A 16,526-nucleotide genomic window follows, 5' to 3' on the forward strand; every position below is an offset into this window, starting at 1 on the left:
TCCCACAAGGTTCGCATCATGCAATATTAAGTTTTTCAGCTCCCAGACTTGGAGAGTAGTTCAGGACCAAAGACACTGTCACTTTCTCATAAGCGAGGAAAAGAACACCAAGCTTTTGAAAAGCAAATGAGATCTTAAGATGCTCATGGAAACTCGCCGAAGAAAGCATTTCACTTTGTACTGTATTTATGCACCTGTTGTCTGTGGATATTCATGGATTCATTGATATGATTCACAGTGGTTAAATATCATCAATGGTTGATGCCGTCCAAATTAGATAAGCAACAAAAAGACAGTCAAACCTTTGCCAAGAGGTTACGTTTTATTTTGGTTGAACTTTTTTATTGGTTCAATCAAAAGAGAATGTGGGCATCTTAGAGTTTTCATTAGATGGGGCCACAAGCTGATGGAATTGATGGCCTTTGAAATAATACAATAAAACAGGGCTCTCTAGACAATGAACGCATTTCAAGCAAGCAATTGCAAAGCAAAACGGAATGTGTGCTCCTCATGCAGCAAATTAAACTATTGAACATTTTTGTAATATATTCCGATATTATTGTTCTCACTCTCATTCTCTCCGGAAAAAAGTTTAATTCATTTTCATAAGCTAGCCACTAAAATGGCCTTTCTTTGATTTGTTGATCAGGTCGGAGGAATGGATGTTTTGAATTCTCCATGTCTTACTGCCACAGGGCATAGATATACCTAGAAAGTGTAATGTTCAATCATTGAACTATATGATGCAGTTAGGAAATGGCTTTTCATTTTAATCTGTAGGACCACAGGATCGGTACTTTGTGTTTATGGGTCTTAAAATGTAAAGGCTTATTAACAAGCTAAAAACGAACCAACTAACCTCCTTTTTGCCAGATGCACATAATGTCTAGACTAAATGATTTTGAAGGAAGTCTGTGTCATCTACAGCATAAATTCTATACTATAAATTTTACGTTTTTTTACATTACACATAATTTAGAACTCAGTTCCATTATACTGCTTTAATGGCTTCAACTTTTTTCTTTGTTTATTTGTTGGTTTGGGTTTGCTTTTTGTTTGTTTGTTTTTATTTCCCTTGAATGGAGGGAAAAAAAGAAGCTTTACTTAATGTAGTCCCTAACATTTTTGCTGGAACATGAAAACAACTCAGGAGTTCTACTTAAGTTATGGTTGGTAAGTGCCTTCGAGGAGACTCCTAATCAGAATGGCCCTTGAGCCCATGATCAACACCTCTCCCCATCCCACCCCTTCCTCCGTGCTCAAGTCCACTTCATCAATCACTGCATCAATCCATCTCTATGCACGTCCACCTCTTTTTGCTGACCTTCCTTGTTCCCAAGCATGAGTTTTCGACTTCTGATTGGGTGCATTTTCTCAATAGTCTTTATGGTGATTTTATGTACTAGTTTACCTGAATAGAAGTATGTGTGATCATAGACACAGATCATTTTTCTATGAGAGATTTCTTGTGGCTATTGCAAAACTGCTTAACGTACTTCCTCAATATACAAATGCATTGGAAAGTTAAGCATTTCATAGGTTTTCTTAAATTTGTATTTGGTTAATAATCGTACACTCTAAATTTTCTGTTACTTGATTGTTGTTGTTTGTTATTCTGAGTTCTGGTGGCCTAGTAGTAAGAAACTGAACTACAATGTCAAAGGTACCTTGCTCAAATCCACCAGCTGTTCTGCAGGAGAAGAATGGGCAATCTCCTCCTGTGCAGTTAACTGCCTCAGGAAACCCACAAGAAGGTCAGCTTCTTTAAACTGTACAAAATAATCTAATGCAAAGAAAGTTAAGGTACAAAACGGTTTACAATAAAATTGTTTAACTTTTACAGTTTATTTAATAATGAGCCTGGCGGTTCTCCCGAGTCCAGCTGCTGTATCCTGCATGAGTCAATTTGCTAGTTTTTTAAAGTAGTCGTTATTGTTGTTTGCCATCAAGTCAAAACCAACCCATAGCTGACCCTCCAGCAGGTTTTCAGAGGCAGTAAATGGCATGGGAGGGGACTGTCCATCTGTCTCCCAAGAAGCACCTGGTGGATTCAAACCAAATGTCTCTGGGATTTCTGAACAGAGCTCCCTGACTATGGGTGGTGGTGGTTGTTGTTGTTGTTGTATACTCTTGAGTCAGAACCGACCCATAGTGACCCTCCAGTGGATTTTCAGAGACAGTCACAGCACGGGAGGAAATTATTCATCCTTCTCGCACAAAACAGTGGGTGGATTCAAACTGTGTGCCTTCAGGATTGTAGCACAGCTTCATTCCATTAGGCCTCCAGAGTTAGCACTATGCTTATTATACCCTGTGGCTAGTCACACTGATAATTCTGTGCTTCTCTTCAGAAGAACAGCAGGAAGAGAGCACAACTGTCAGTTTTTCCCATGTTAAACCAAAATTAGCAGTTATATTCTAAAACTAATTGCCTCTCTCAGACTTATAGTAGAATTATCAAGCCGAGACATTGAAGGGTCTCCTTCAGCTGCAACTCCTCTTCCATACCAGGAGGATAAAACATGTACTAAAACTTCCCAAGGGCCTCCTTTGGAGGAAATTCCAATTTCTCCTATAATTCAAAGCCTGTAGCCTGCTGAATGCCCTTCCAAGAGGTGAAGGCCTAATAGAGACACCGTGCATGCCCATGTATGGTGATTTAAAGAGTTGTAAAAATAGCTAGAGGGTACTATATCCTTGATTTTGTTGTTGTATTCATAGAAGAGAAAAACAGAGACAAACATACCTTCTGTTTGCCAGAGACAATGATAGCTCCATTGTAGGAGACGTCTTCAGTGCCATTTCTGTTTTCAAAATCATCGACTTCGAGCACTATATTTTGATGTTTCAAGGAATGTATGAAATCCTCAATATCTGATCCTAGAATGAAATCAATAAGAGAAGGTCAAAGAAAATCAAGAAAATATTGGCCAATTAAAAAATAAAATTCCCATACATCTTCAAAGCAGCCTATCACATTAGAGGTGTCACTGGGCCTAATAATGGCAATTTTGGCTCATGACAAAGAAGTTCTCCTCAATTATTTCAAAATACAGTTGCTGAACAGAGATGGAAGTTTCTTCCTCTCTCACGTGGTGGTATCTATGGGTAGGCAGGTGACTGCTTTCGAGCATTGGATGAGGACCCTGGCCCCTTCCCCCTTCCAGTCTCACCACCCTCAGTCAGAGCTAACTGCATGCACTGCTTTGCAGAAGTTGATATTTTTCTTTTTTCTCTTTTAAAAAATTTTTCTACTAGTTTATTTAGAAAATTAGGATATAAATTTGAACAAATTCTTTCCATTTCCCTCACCCCCACCCATCAAATTGTACAACCCAATGATGGATTCCCCACTTCCCCCTGTACATCCACATCCCTCTGCTTCCAGCCTTTCCCCCACCCCCACCCTGATCCTTATACTCATTCTACAACAACGGTTTTATACAATATTTATCCTTGTGGGACTGAGTTAGTTCACTCAGCATAATGCTCTCCAGTCCCTCCCAAGGTAGGTAATAATTTACAAAGTCATTGCTCCTGCGTGCTGCACAGTATTCATTGTGCGAATGTAACATAAGATATTCGAATGGCAAACAGACACATGAAGAAATACTTCAAATCACTGGCAATAAGAGAGATGCAAACCAAAACCACAATGAGGTACCATCTCACTCCAGTAAGAGTGGCAAAGTTTAACAGGGCAACACGTAATAGATGCTGAAGAGGATGTGGTGAGGAAGGAACTCTTATCATTGTTGGTGAGATTGTAAAATGATGCAATCATTCTGGAAGGCAGTCTGGTGCTTCCTCAAAAAGTTGAATATAGAAATGTCGTAAGAATTCCACTACTTTGAATATACCCTGAGAATATTAGAACTGAGGCACAAACTGAGATTTGTACACCAATGTTCATAGCAGCATTACTCACCATCACAAGAACATGGAAACAGCCCAAATGTCCAACCACAAACGAATGGATTGAGAAATTATGGTACATTCACACAATGGAATACTATGCAGAAGTTGATTTTATAAAGCTCGTCTGTATAGTCTTATTTTATGATTGGTTTCATTCTCTCCGCAAGCATGAGCTGTTTAACAGTCAAACTAAAAAATGACGCCTTAGACGTATTGCTGTTGGGTCAAAAGGGACTAAGAATTACAGACCCTCCCACGGACTTCCAAGGCTGTAAACCAAATGGACGGAGAAGACTTGTCTATCTCCTTGTGGAGGATTCGAAAGACCAGAGCTGGGGCCTTTGAGTCAACAGTGCAACACGCTATGGACTACACCAAGTTCTGAATTTCTGTTTTCTTTTTCAGTTTACCTGTGTTATTGATGATTAATAGGCTGGTATGAGGCTCCTTGGGGAGTTGTCCAGGAGAGAGGAAATACAGCTCGGGTTTAAATTCCAACTCACTTTTTCTATTTACAATGGCATTAAGCAGATCTTCCATCAACAAAGGGAATAATGCAATCGCAAACACCAGAAGTCTAACAAGAAAGAAACATTACTGACTGGAGCATTTTAATGCATTCAGAGTCGATCCACAAATACATTAATTCATGCCAATGTCATTCTACAGTAGCCATATTTCTAGGAGTTCAATGTTTGAAAGTCAGACATTAGCGTGCTATAGTATGTTTATATACTCAGTCACGATAGGTCAGCCAATTACAAACATTAAACACACATGGCTACAGACCTGTCGTGTGCTAGTATTACAGGAGGTCTCACTATCTGTGTACTCAGGGCTTGAACTGATTCATCCCAATCACACGCTTTGCTGGAAATATCCATTTCCTCCACAAATAAACAGAATAAAAAAAAATCTACATACTGAGTCAAAATCTAGATTTTAATAGCATCTATTCACAAAAATCACCTGTGAAGTCTTGTCAACATGTATGTTCTGATTCAGTAGCTCTATCATCGCCATTGAGGTAGATGACCCACTGCTGGTTTTCCAAGGCTGTAAATCATCCCGGAGGAAATTAGGCCTCTTTCTTCTAAGAAGCTGCTGGTGGATTTGAACCCCCAAAGAGGCTTGGACTTTGGGTTAGCAATGCAAGTCCCTGTGGAGTAGGTCACCAGACACCCTTCTGATTCAGTATTGTTAGGTGCTGGCGAGTTGGGTACAACTCATAGCAACCCTCTGAAAAACAGACCTGAACCCTGTCCTATCCTGTGCCACCCTCATAATTTCTTGACCCCAAACCTGCAATCACTTAGTAAGGGGATATCATGATTGGACAGGTGGACAGTCAGTGAAGGAAAGGAAGACTCAGATTCAGTACAGTTTTGTGGAAATGCCAGCTCTCAGTGAGGTAAAGAGCTTTGAGCAAAAGCAAATGCTGCTTTTATCCTCTGGTGGGACTGCTGGGCCTCCTGCTCTTGCTTTGACTGTTCTTCCTAGAGCCTCTTTTGAAAATCATTATTTCATGAAGTGTAAGTCCTCCCGTACTCACAGGGTCAACAGTTCTCTCTTTCCATGTTTCAGCTTTAAGAGTCGGAGCCGGGCTATCGTCCAGACCTGTTGTCTCCAAAGAGCCAGGCCACTCACAGCCTTGTGCATTTCAGGGAGTGAAGGGCAAGGCGTGTCCACTTCCTCCAACCTTCCCGAGTCTCTTTGCACATCTTCTGGCTCAACCTCTAAACACACAGTCACACATAATTAATGCAATCTTGAAGTGTCACATTTTCTATTTTGGATATTAGAAAGAACAACTTTTTTAAAAAAAAAATGTAGGTGGTTCCAACCCAAACACAGTAAGAAGCAAATGTTTAGGATATCTTTATTTAATAAAATTAGTGACAAATATCCTAGATTCATACCATATCAAGAATTTAGTAATGAGGTATCAGTGCACCCAATCTTTGGAAGAAAAAGCAGGACCCAGGTGTCCTCTTCTTTTGAGGTGATTTTAGGCATCAATTTTTCTTTTCCTAATTGGCTTGCATATGATAATTAGTTCACATTGTATTTCATTCCTGGACAAAACCCAGTGTCCTCTTTTTTTTTTTTTAGGCAATTTTAGGCATCTGTTTTTCTTTTTTTAATTGGCTTGCATATAATAATTAGTTAACATTGTGTTTCGTTCCTGCACGTGGTGTTTTATACAATCTTTGACCTGCATTTCTCCATCTTTTTGAGTCCCCACTGAATGTTTCCTATTCCTTCACACCCCTCATCACAGTATTAAGGATCTTGAGACATTCTCTCCGTAGAAATAGTCTATCACAAATGCCTTAGCATCTACTATTAAAGTGTCAATTGTTTAGCTGCGTAGATGAAAGACCTTCACTGGCACCAGGAGTCCTGTGCCTGAGTCCCATATGTGAAACTTGTTCTTGCTGAGAACCACTGAGTCAGAGAAGACCCATAGCTGACCCTGCTACAAGTGGACAGAGGTATTTACTCGCACAAGAGGATACTGCTTCTCCTTCTCTTGCCAAGCAGCTGGTGGATTCGAACCGCATGCCTTCGGGATTGAAGCTCAGCTTCTTACCACTAGGCTACCAGAACTCCCTATCCAACTTCCTAGTATTTTACTTGGGGCAAACAATTTCGTCAGTTTTACATCAAATTCTCTTGCTTATAAAGTGGTACAACAACACTTGTCAAGAAGTTTACTGTAGGAAGGGGAGGCAATATATCCACACATTGATCGTACTAGACAATTAGGCTGTTGTTGTTGTTGTTGTTAAGTGCCGTCAAGTCGCAGGCGACTCATAGCGACTTATGAAGGAGAGTCCTTGACGCTTGGGTGCCTTTCATCCTCTCTCCAGGTTCATAGGGTTTCCGGAGGCAAGCTATTATGGAAGTGGATGCCACTCCTCCTTCCACACTTGTTTAATCGGGGAGCTCCACCCCACTCTCAGTCCGCATTGTAGCCAACCATTAATGCATTTGACATATCCAATTAGACAATTAGGCAGCTTCTTAAAAAAAAAATGTGTGTGTGTGTGTAGCGTCAAATTGGATCTGACTGGTTCAGGAGGAAATTACCCCTCCTTCTCCAGCAGAGTATGTGGTAGATTTGAACCACGTATCCCTCTGGGATTGTAGTGCAGCTTCTTATCACTAGGCCACCAGAGCTCTCTTATTAGGCAGCTTTAATTGACTATTCGTATGGTGAGGATTTCTTGAAATCTCTCAGAATATTGTTTTATGTAAGACCTCCATAGACTGAGTATGATGATATCACTCTTTAGTAAATTTTTATTTTGGTGTGGATTCGGCATATTTATCACTTAGTTGGAACTGACTCATAGTTGACCCTCCACTGGGTTTTCAGAGGCTGTAAATAGTAAATTGCAAAGGAGATTAACTGTCTATCTTCTTCCGTGGAGCAGCTGGTGGGTTGGCAGTATGACTATCGACTAGGCCAACCAAAGCTTCCTACGTTTATTGAGATCATTGTCAAAAGTTTATTGAATAAGAACGCCACAGATGGGAACTTCCATTATTATCACCATTAAAATACATAGGAGAATTCCAAGTCTTATTTTCATTAAGGCCATAATGGAATCTGGAATACTGACAAGATACAAAAAAATGTTTCTAAGAAGTGTTTATTCATTATCCGGACTAAGGTCTTTCTCACAACCTCCAAGCACTCTATGAGCAGTCTTCAGATGAGGGATATGAGAAAACTGTTGAAGCTGGAAGCAGATGGTTTCAAAGGAGAAAATCAGTGTATTGACAGAAGCAATCTGTGTTGATACTAGCCATGATATTTTGGAAACATCTCTAGCCTTTTCCAAAAGCACAGCCCCATTGAGAACTCTTCCTACTCCTTTGTCAAAGTCACACATGAGAAAAGATAAGTACTAAACTGACATGTGATCATCTGGGGATTGATTTTCCAGTCGAGCATGCAAACGATTTTACCTTGGTTGATGCTTGATTTTCCTTCTACTTTCATCAAGACTTCATCGAGAGCTGACATAGAAACGTCATAATTCACCACCTCTTGACCAAAACACATCTCAAGATCTTTGAAAAGGTCTAAAAGCAACAGACGATAAAGATATAGATTTAGAGAAAAATTTATGTAGATGACTTAATATTGTAGTGTTGTGTGCCATCAGGTCGCCTGAGAATCACAGCAACCCTATGTACACGACTTCTGAAAGCTGCCCTATCCTGAGCCAATCTCATCGTCTCCAACAGACGTAACCCCATTGCTCCCGTCACTGAGTCAATCCATCTCATCCTGGGTTTTCCTCTCCTGCACTTTTCCTCCACCTTTCCAAGCATGGTGTTCCTCTCCAAGGACTGGTCCCTCCTGGCCACATGCCCAGAGTATGTGACAGAGAGACTCGAAATCCTTGCCTCCAGGGAGCAAACTGGTTTTGCCTTCTCTAGGACAGACCTGTTTGTTCTCCTGGCAGTCCACCGTATGTTCAACACTCTTCTCCAGCACCACAGCTCAAAGGCATTGATCCTTCTTCCATCATCCTTTTGTCATAGTAAGATGACTTACTAGGCTAGCATATAGATAAAAAAATACATAGATAGCTAAACCTAGTAAGCGAACACTCTTTGAAAGGCTGATGTGATGCAAATAAAATTTAGAAAAATATATATTCAGAATATTTTACCAGTCAAATGCAGCATGCTATTAGGATTCTCTTACTCTCTAACATCACTATTTCCAAGCTCTTTTTTGTCTAATCAAGTTTTCTGCATGTTGTGTTTACTCATGAATCTCCGTGCCATTGTTTAAGGAAAAACGAGTAATCAGAAAAGCATTCTCGTCTCCGTACCACACCACAAATCAGTGCGTCTCTTGCCATATTCTGGGTCTGCCTTCCTGTATTGGTAGGAAACTTGGGGCTGATGCTGTCGGAACTAAGTCTTTCCTTTGATCTGAACTCACATCTTCTACCATTTCAAGGACTGCCCCAGCACAATCCTCTAGATTTCCCAAAAGATGTGTGTGTCTATGTGTGTGCACTTTTTGTCACTCAGTGGGCTGTAGGCTCCACTGGGGTTAGAACACATGCTATGGTTGTTGCTTTTCGGTGCTGTTGACTTGACTACAACTCATAGCAACCCAATGGACAGCAAACCCAAACTCTGTCCCATTCTGCGTCGTCCTCATCATCTCTGACCTTCTTGACCCCACTGCTGCAGGCACTGTGACAAAGCCATCCGGCTGGGGATCTTCCTGGCTTTTGCTAACCTCCCGTTTTTCCAAGCATGTTGTCCCTTTCAAAGGAATAGCCTCACTTAGCAGCATGCCCAAAGTGAGAGAGACAAAGCTTTGCGATCTTTGCCTCCAAGGTGGCAATCGGCCTACACTTCCTCCAAGACAGACCCGCTTGTTCTTTGGGCAGCCCGTGGGATATTCAGGGCTCTTCTCCAGCACCACAACTCAAAGGCATCACTTCTTCTTCCATTATCCTTACTCATTTTCCAGCTCTCTGATGTATAGCAAGTGATTGAGAAGACCATAGCCCGAATCAGGCACATGTTAGTCTTCAAATGCATATACATTTTACTCAATATTGCAGCCCCATTGTTGGTGCCAACAAGTGGATTCTGACTCCTAAAGACTCCACGTGATACAGTTTAGAACAGATTCATAGATGTTCATTAGCTAGAATCTTTGTAAAAGTAGATCGCAAAGCCTTTTTGCTGTAGCAGCCCTTGGATGGGTTTGAACTGCCAATCTGCAGGTTAGCAGCTGAGTCCAGACCATTTGTACCATGTACGAATCCTTCCGTATCTCTAAGCCAAAGAACCAGACTACTTGCCGTGGACTTAGTTCTGACTCCATCAGATTTTCAACACTGTAAATCTTTACAGGAGAAGACTGCCCATCTTTCTCCTGCAGAGCCAGTGATGAATTCAAACCACTCAGCGTTGTGTTAGCCCAACATACAGCACAGTGACACCAATAAACGTGTTACAGCTCTCTTTGATGTGAATATTGTTATCAGCGTACAAGCTTACAGAAGCCTTATACACACAATCTACACCAGGTGGCGTAACACACTAGTATTATTGCCGAGAGGAAGAAGCGACTTTGTTGGATCTGGGTCTGCACTTGATAGCTCTCTTACATTCTGCCTGATAGGGGACCCAGGGGCTAAGTATGGGGTGGAACTTTCAGAGGCTGCCATGAGTGGAGCTATCCAGACTAGGAATCTAACTAAGTGACCTATCTTGTTCATACCAGCATGTTGTTATGTGCTGCTGACTTGCCTGCGACTCATAGCAACCCTATCTATGAGCATATGACTCCCTAAAGTCCCTTGCTGACCTCATAAGAAGGTGGATCAGTTATACCTCACTAAGCTTGAGTCTATGGAATCAAACGACCTAGTTAACCTGTGTAGACAAGCTTAAGTCTGAAATCCAGAGCATTTGCCCAAAGAGACGGAATGGTACAAAAGAGCCTGAGTAAATTAGGATCTTAAACTTTGATTATCTAAATGTGTAAACAAGAAGAGAATGCAATCCATTCCCTTTTTATATGATTGTTGCTGTTGTGTGCTCATAGCTGACCCTTCAGTGAGCTTTCAGAGGTCCTAAATTGCAAGGGATTTGATTGTCCATCTTTCTCCTGAGGACCAGCTGGTGGAGTCGAACCATGTGACTCTGGGTAGACAGGGCAGTTCCTTACCACTAGGCCACCAGACCTCCCTTTTATATGAAACGAAAATAACAGTACTCATATCACAGGGTAGTTGTGAGAATTGAGTAAGTTGGTTGATTTGACTTCAATAGAACAGTGCCAGACACCTAGTAAGCGTTGTACAGAGGATTAATAATTACTAGATTTCCTTGACTACATGTTGTGAGGAGAGACTGGTCCTTAGAGAGGGACATCATGCTTGGGAGGGTGGAGGGACAGCGCAGGAGAGGAAGGCCGTCTATGAGGTGGATTGATTCAGTGACTGGGATAATTGGGATGGGAGTGTCAGAGGCAGTGAGATTGGCACAGGACAGAGCGGAGTTTAGGGTTGTTGTACATAGGGTCGCTATGAGTCGCAAGCGACTGGATGGCATATAACAACAACATAGGAGAAAGATGGGCAATCTCCTCCAGTGCAGTAAACTACCTCTGGAAACCTGCTGGAGGGTCAGTCATGGGTTGATTCCAACTCAAAGGCACACAGTAACAGCCATAGACTTACTTATCAAGCAGGCGGTACAGTGGTTGGGATCTAGCCAGAAGTCTGCTGTTTGAAACCACCAGCCTGTCCAGACAGAGGAAGAAGATGCTGCAGTCTGCTCTCATAAGGATCTCAGTCTTGAAAATCCTACAGGGCAGTTCTACCTTGTCCTACAAGGTTGCTATGAGTCAGAAGTGGCTTGGTAGCATAGAATGATAAGGTTTACTTATATATCAAAACTTCACCTGATACCACTGCTCCCCAACAGACTGACAATCTGTGTTAAATAAACACTTTTTTGGAATGAAAAAAAAATGTATTTGTGTCACTCTGGAGACTAAGGTGTGTCTGATACAGGCTATGGTCTTTGCAATCACTTGCAGAGAGCTGGAGAATGACTAGGAATGATAGAAGGAGAATTGATGCCTTTGAGCTGTGGTTCTGGAGAAAGATTGCTAAGAAAACGAACAGGTTCATTCTAGGGAGGGTGAAACCAGGCTGCTCCTTGGAGGCAAGGATTCCGAAGCTTTGTCTGACATACTCTGGACATGTTGCAAGGAGGGACTGGTCCGTGGAGAGGGACGTCATGCTTGGGAGGGTGAAGGGACAGCTCAAGAGAGGAAGACCCTCTATGAGGTGGATTGATTCAGTGACTGGTGTAATGAGGGTAGGTGTGTCGGAGACAGTGAGGCTGGCACAGGACAGAGCAGAGTTTAGGGCTGTTGTACACAAGGTCGCTATGAGTTGCAGCAGGCTTGATAGCACATAACAACAACAGCAACAACAACCTACAGTTTAATGAAAATACAACAAGATACAGATCTGAAGACACAGAGAAGTGCCCAGGAGTTAGAGGCCATTACATATACACCTTTGCATTAGCAGTAATGACAAGCATTGATCTCAAAGTGCAGAGGTAGGGGGACAGACAAGATAAACCGATGCTGGCAAGGGAAAAGGCCCACATCCATCGTCATGTATATATCTGGCAGATGATTAAAAAATGTTTCTTGAAATAGATAACTAGTAAAACTTGTATGAGGATATGAAACGTGAAGATGGGTGGGGAAGCATAACCACAGGGTCACAAAATTCGATGGATGGAGAGCGGGGTTGGTTAGGGAAATGGGAAAGAGCCAGTGTGAAAAACAATGTATATGGAATTTGTAAGTAAACCAGCATAAAATGAAAAGTTTTTAAAAAAAGTTTCTTGAATAAATACAATAAGCCTGATGCTAATACAATTGAAGCCTTGTTATGTATCTCCAACCATTCACCTACGTCCAATGCATTTTTTTTTTATTAAGAACACAGGCCTGAGGCCTTTCTTTAGTCCTGAGACACGTATGCTGAGCCAGAAAGAGAAGGAAGAGTCAAAGTGTGTGTTTCTGGAAGGATTCTCCAGTCAGCAATGATTACAGAAAGCCCTCTCCCCCGCCCGCAGTTTCCTCACTGGAGTGACATCACTCTAAATCTCCTTTTTATTTATTTCTTTCCCCAGTGACTAACCCTCAGCTGTTCCCCACAGTAACCTGCTCTGTAGTGTACCCTTCCCTGGCTTCTTCCTTCTCTTTTCTGGTTTACGTCTCTACCTCTTCTGCAGACGCTTTCAGTCATCAGCTTCCAACACAGCCATCTATGGCCCTCAAATCTTCAGCACAACTTCTGCTTCTTGGGGAACCCAACACACAAAAGTCAAATCCATCTACTGATAAGCAATGACTATGACCTTCAAAATGGATTGCATCTCAATGTCAAGAAAACAAATATCCTGGCCACTGGACCAATAGGCAACATCACGATAAATAAAGATGGAAACGGTTAACAATTTCATCTGACTTGGATCCACAATCAACCTCCTTGGTACCGGAAGTCAGGATATCAGGAGACGTACTGGGCTTGGAAAGTCTATAGTCCTCTATAGAGACCTCTCCAAAATGGAGCAATAATTCAGTTCAAGAACTCAGGTGTGCCTGATTCAGGTCTTTTCAGTCACTCGCTATGCATTTGAAAACAAAACAATAACAAAGGATGCCAGAAGAATTGATGCCTTTGATCTGTGGTGTTGGAGAAGACTGCTGACTATTCCATGGACTGCCAAAAGAACTAACAGATACGTCCTGGAGAAGGTGCAGCTAAAGTACTCCCTGGAGGCAAAGACGATGAGATTTTATTTCAAATACTTTGGGGATGTAGCTAAGAGAAGTTATTCTTTGGAGAGTAATAGCATACGTGGGAAGATAGAGAGACAGCAAAGGAGAGAAAGACCCTTAACCAGGTGGATTGGCAGTGACTGCAGCAACGGGCTTGAGAGTGTCAGAGATGGTGAAGATGTCACAGGATAGAATCTGTTGTTCATAGGGTCACTGTGAGTCACAGTCAACAAACAGTATCTAACATCAACAATGTAAATATTGGTCCCAAAAATTCCATTCCAAAGGGAGCTCCCGTGGCCTAGTGGCAAGACGCTGCACCGCAATCCCAGAGGTATGCGGTTCAAATCCACCAGATGCTCTGCTGGAGAAGGAGGGGGCAATCTCCTCCTGTACCAGTCAAATCTGATTTGACAGTACACATAAAAATAATACAATTTTTTTAAAAAAAAATCCATTCCACTGTAGTAAAATTCAGTTACCTGGAAACACATCTGTCCTTTTCAAAGGCAGTGCATACACCAGCTTCTCTTTCCTTTCCATTCTTAACTTAGCATCTGGGATGTGATGATTAACCAAGGATGTTATTTTTTCTGGGTCACATGCTTCATTTTTGTACAAACTAATATTTAAAAGAGAAGGTAAGTCATTTTCTCCATTGTTATCATGGTTGATATTTTATTGCATATCTGTTTTTTGAAGATTTTACTTGGCCTTACAGAACAAAAAATAAATTTGTTAATAATAACAATAATGTCATTGATCTAAGGAATATTATGACTATATGTGGATGAGGGATAAACTCAGAACAATTAAAAATATACAGACAGATGTATAATCTCAATTAAAGATCAAGTATAAAGGTGACCAGAAAGACTGGAAAAGGCATTTGGGAAGGAATGATTAACCCTGGATGGCAGAGATTAAGAATAAGGTCCTTTTTTTTTAATGCATTACAAAAATTGTTCTTTTTTTTGGATATATCATAACTAAAAACATACATATCCAGTCTGCCCCCAGAACCTGTACCTTAGGTGATATCCAAGACCCCATTTTTTCTTCAGAAAGAAAGAAGAGCCTGCACATCTCAGTCTCCCATTGGACATGATCACTTTCCTGTCTGAATTTGAGATAAGCAAACGAGAGAGAATATTAGGGCCCAATTCTCAGCTCTGAGAAAACACAGGTGAGGGGGCCAACCTCACAAATCCAGAATGTTCTTTGGGATGTCACTATATCTAGCGTGCATATTAGAAGTCTAAAACACACATTAAAATTGACGCTTTCATATGAGATCATGGATTCTGGTCTATTCCTGTGTCCTCCCATGTTTGTTTAAGAAAACACACATTTATTTCACAGCTATATTCTCTATTTTAGATGCTAGAGAATAAATGGCTGTCTTCTCAGCCATTACATTTAGATATGTTGTTGGTGTGTTGTTAAGTGATGTTGAATCGCCTGCAACTCGTAATAACCCTCTGTGCAACAGTTCTGAAGCCTGACCTTGTCCTCAGCCAATCTCGCTGATTCTGACACACCTGCCCCCATTGCCCCAGTTACTGTGTCCATCCATCTCATCCAGGGTCTTTCTTTCCTGTGCTGTCCCTCCACCATGATGCCCTTCTCAAGGATTGGGCCCTCCTGGCCATGTGCTCCAAGATGGAGCTTCAAAATCCTAGCCTCCAAGGAGAAACTTGGTTTCACCCTCTCCAAGACAGACCTATTTGTTTTCTTGGCAGTCTATGGAATGTTCAAGACTCTTCTTAAAGAAATTTAGATAGATAGATACATTAAATATATATATTATATATATAGTATATATATATATATATATATATATATATATATATAGTATATATATAAATCATTCTATATTAAAGAATATTTAAAGTCTTCAATAGTTGACTTGAAAATAAATTCCAATTCCTTATTAGAGTTTACAATAAGGCAAGCGTAGAGCTAGTGAGTGATTCTAGTGGGACCAGACCCCTGATGTCCTTCAGCCCTGCTGTGGAAACACTGCTTTGAACTCTTCCCAAATACTGAAATGTAGTCGTCAGCAGTCACCAGCCAGGATGTCAGCCTCATCGGGGAAATTGGTGCTCAGGAGGATCACGTGATCTGACTTCCGCTCTTTCAGGAAGTTCCACACTTGGTACCTTGAAAAAGGATCTAACCCAGCAGTTGGTTCATCTAATAGCAAAACCTGTGCAAGATGAAGATATGCAAGATATGTTTCTCCTACTTGGAAACTTTGTTCACATGACAGTTTGGAAGGTGATAATAGCCAACAAGAATAATGCATATCCAACCACTTATCTTCAATATATTTAGGTATTCAAAGTTAAGCATGTAGGTTTCTCTTTACTCCTAGTAAATCAACTCATCACATTTGTTAAAAAACAAAACCAAAACCAATTCTAAACCTTGAAATCCACACAAGCTCATTCTAACACAATTAGTCTATATGAAAGTGCATTCTATCATAGAAATTTAAAAATTGATGTTGCTCATTTTTTGCATTATGTCATGTATTTTATTTTTGTTGTTTTCCTTTTCAAATTTTAGTGAAAATTTAGAAATGATAATTATTTTTCATTCCAATATTCATAGTTATTTTGTTTTATAAGTGAATTATAATCGATTAATATAACTAATTACAATATCCAACCACCTTTTTTTTCTATTACCTCCCTTATCCAATTTATCTATTTATTAACTTTTACTTCTTTCTCCTCCAAGATTGGTTCCCTTGGTGTGTAAACCTTTCCTTAGCTATTTTGCTTACCATTTGTTAGGACACAAAATAATAGCTTTCCAAGAAAACCCCTAATATTTTCAGGGTAAAGGAAGACTTTCCTCTGACATTCAGTCTGCATTCCACCTTACTCCTCACCTCACTCACCTGAGGGTCTCCTAAAATGGCAATCCCAAAGGTCAGCTTTCTTTTCTGCCCTCCACTTAAATTTTTCGCAAGGTTATCCTGAATGCTTTGCAAATCCAATTCTGATACAATCCTTTGTACCTACAAACAAACAAACAGCCAAGAGAGAGAGATGTAAAGCTTGAAAATAATCCTGATACTTACTATGTCATTTTATCTCCCCATCAAAATAGTAACTAGTTCGCTTTGGAGGTCCTTGCTTAAATGTAATTTTTCTTTAATTTTTTTATTTTATTTTAATAATTTTAATGAACATTTACAGAGAATTTGGATTTCCATTCATTCATTGCTGCA

At 40.7% G+C, this 16,526-nt stretch overlaps 1 protein-coding gene across 1 annotated transcript in view; it reads right to left on the reverse strand.

Annotated features, from left to right (window-relative positions):
- ABCA6 (ATP-binding cassette, sub-family A (ABC1), member 6) overlaps nucleotides 1-16,526 on the reverse strand; it is a 79,700-nt gene that overhangs the window by 35,458 nt on the left and 27,716 nt on the right. Inside the window, exons 13-20 of the mRNA XM_006886397.1 lie at nucleotides 16,194-16,313; nucleotides 15,356-15,494; nucleotides 14,315-14,405; nucleotides 13,768-13,907; nucleotides 7,897-8,013; nucleotides 5,471-5,654; nucleotides 4,329-4,495; nucleotides 2,747-2,880 (exon numbers count right to left, since the gene is read on the reverse strand). Coding sequence (XP_006886459.1) covers nucleotides 2,747-2,880; nucleotides 4,329-4,495; nucleotides 5,471-5,654; nucleotides 7,897-8,013; nucleotides 13,768-13,907; nucleotides 14,315-14,405; nucleotides 15,356-15,494; nucleotides 16,194-16,313 — 1,092 coding nt within the window. The remainder of the gene's footprint in view (nucleotides 1-2,746; nucleotides 2,881-4,328; nucleotides 4,496-5,470; nucleotides 5,655-7,896; nucleotides 8,014-13,767; nucleotides 13,908-14,314; nucleotides 14,406-15,355; nucleotides 15,495-16,193; nucleotides 16,314-16,526) is intronic.

The sequence above is a fragment of the Elephantulus edwardii genome, unplaced genomic scaffold, assembly GCF_000299155.1.
Source record: "Elephantulus edwardii isolate Elephantulus edwardi_28Jun2011 unplaced genomic scaffold, EleEdw1.0 scaffold00048, whole genome shotgun sequence".
Taxonomy (NCBI): Eukaryota; Metazoa; Chordata; class Mammalia; order Macroscelidea; family Macroscelididae; genus Elephantulus; species Elephantulus edwardii.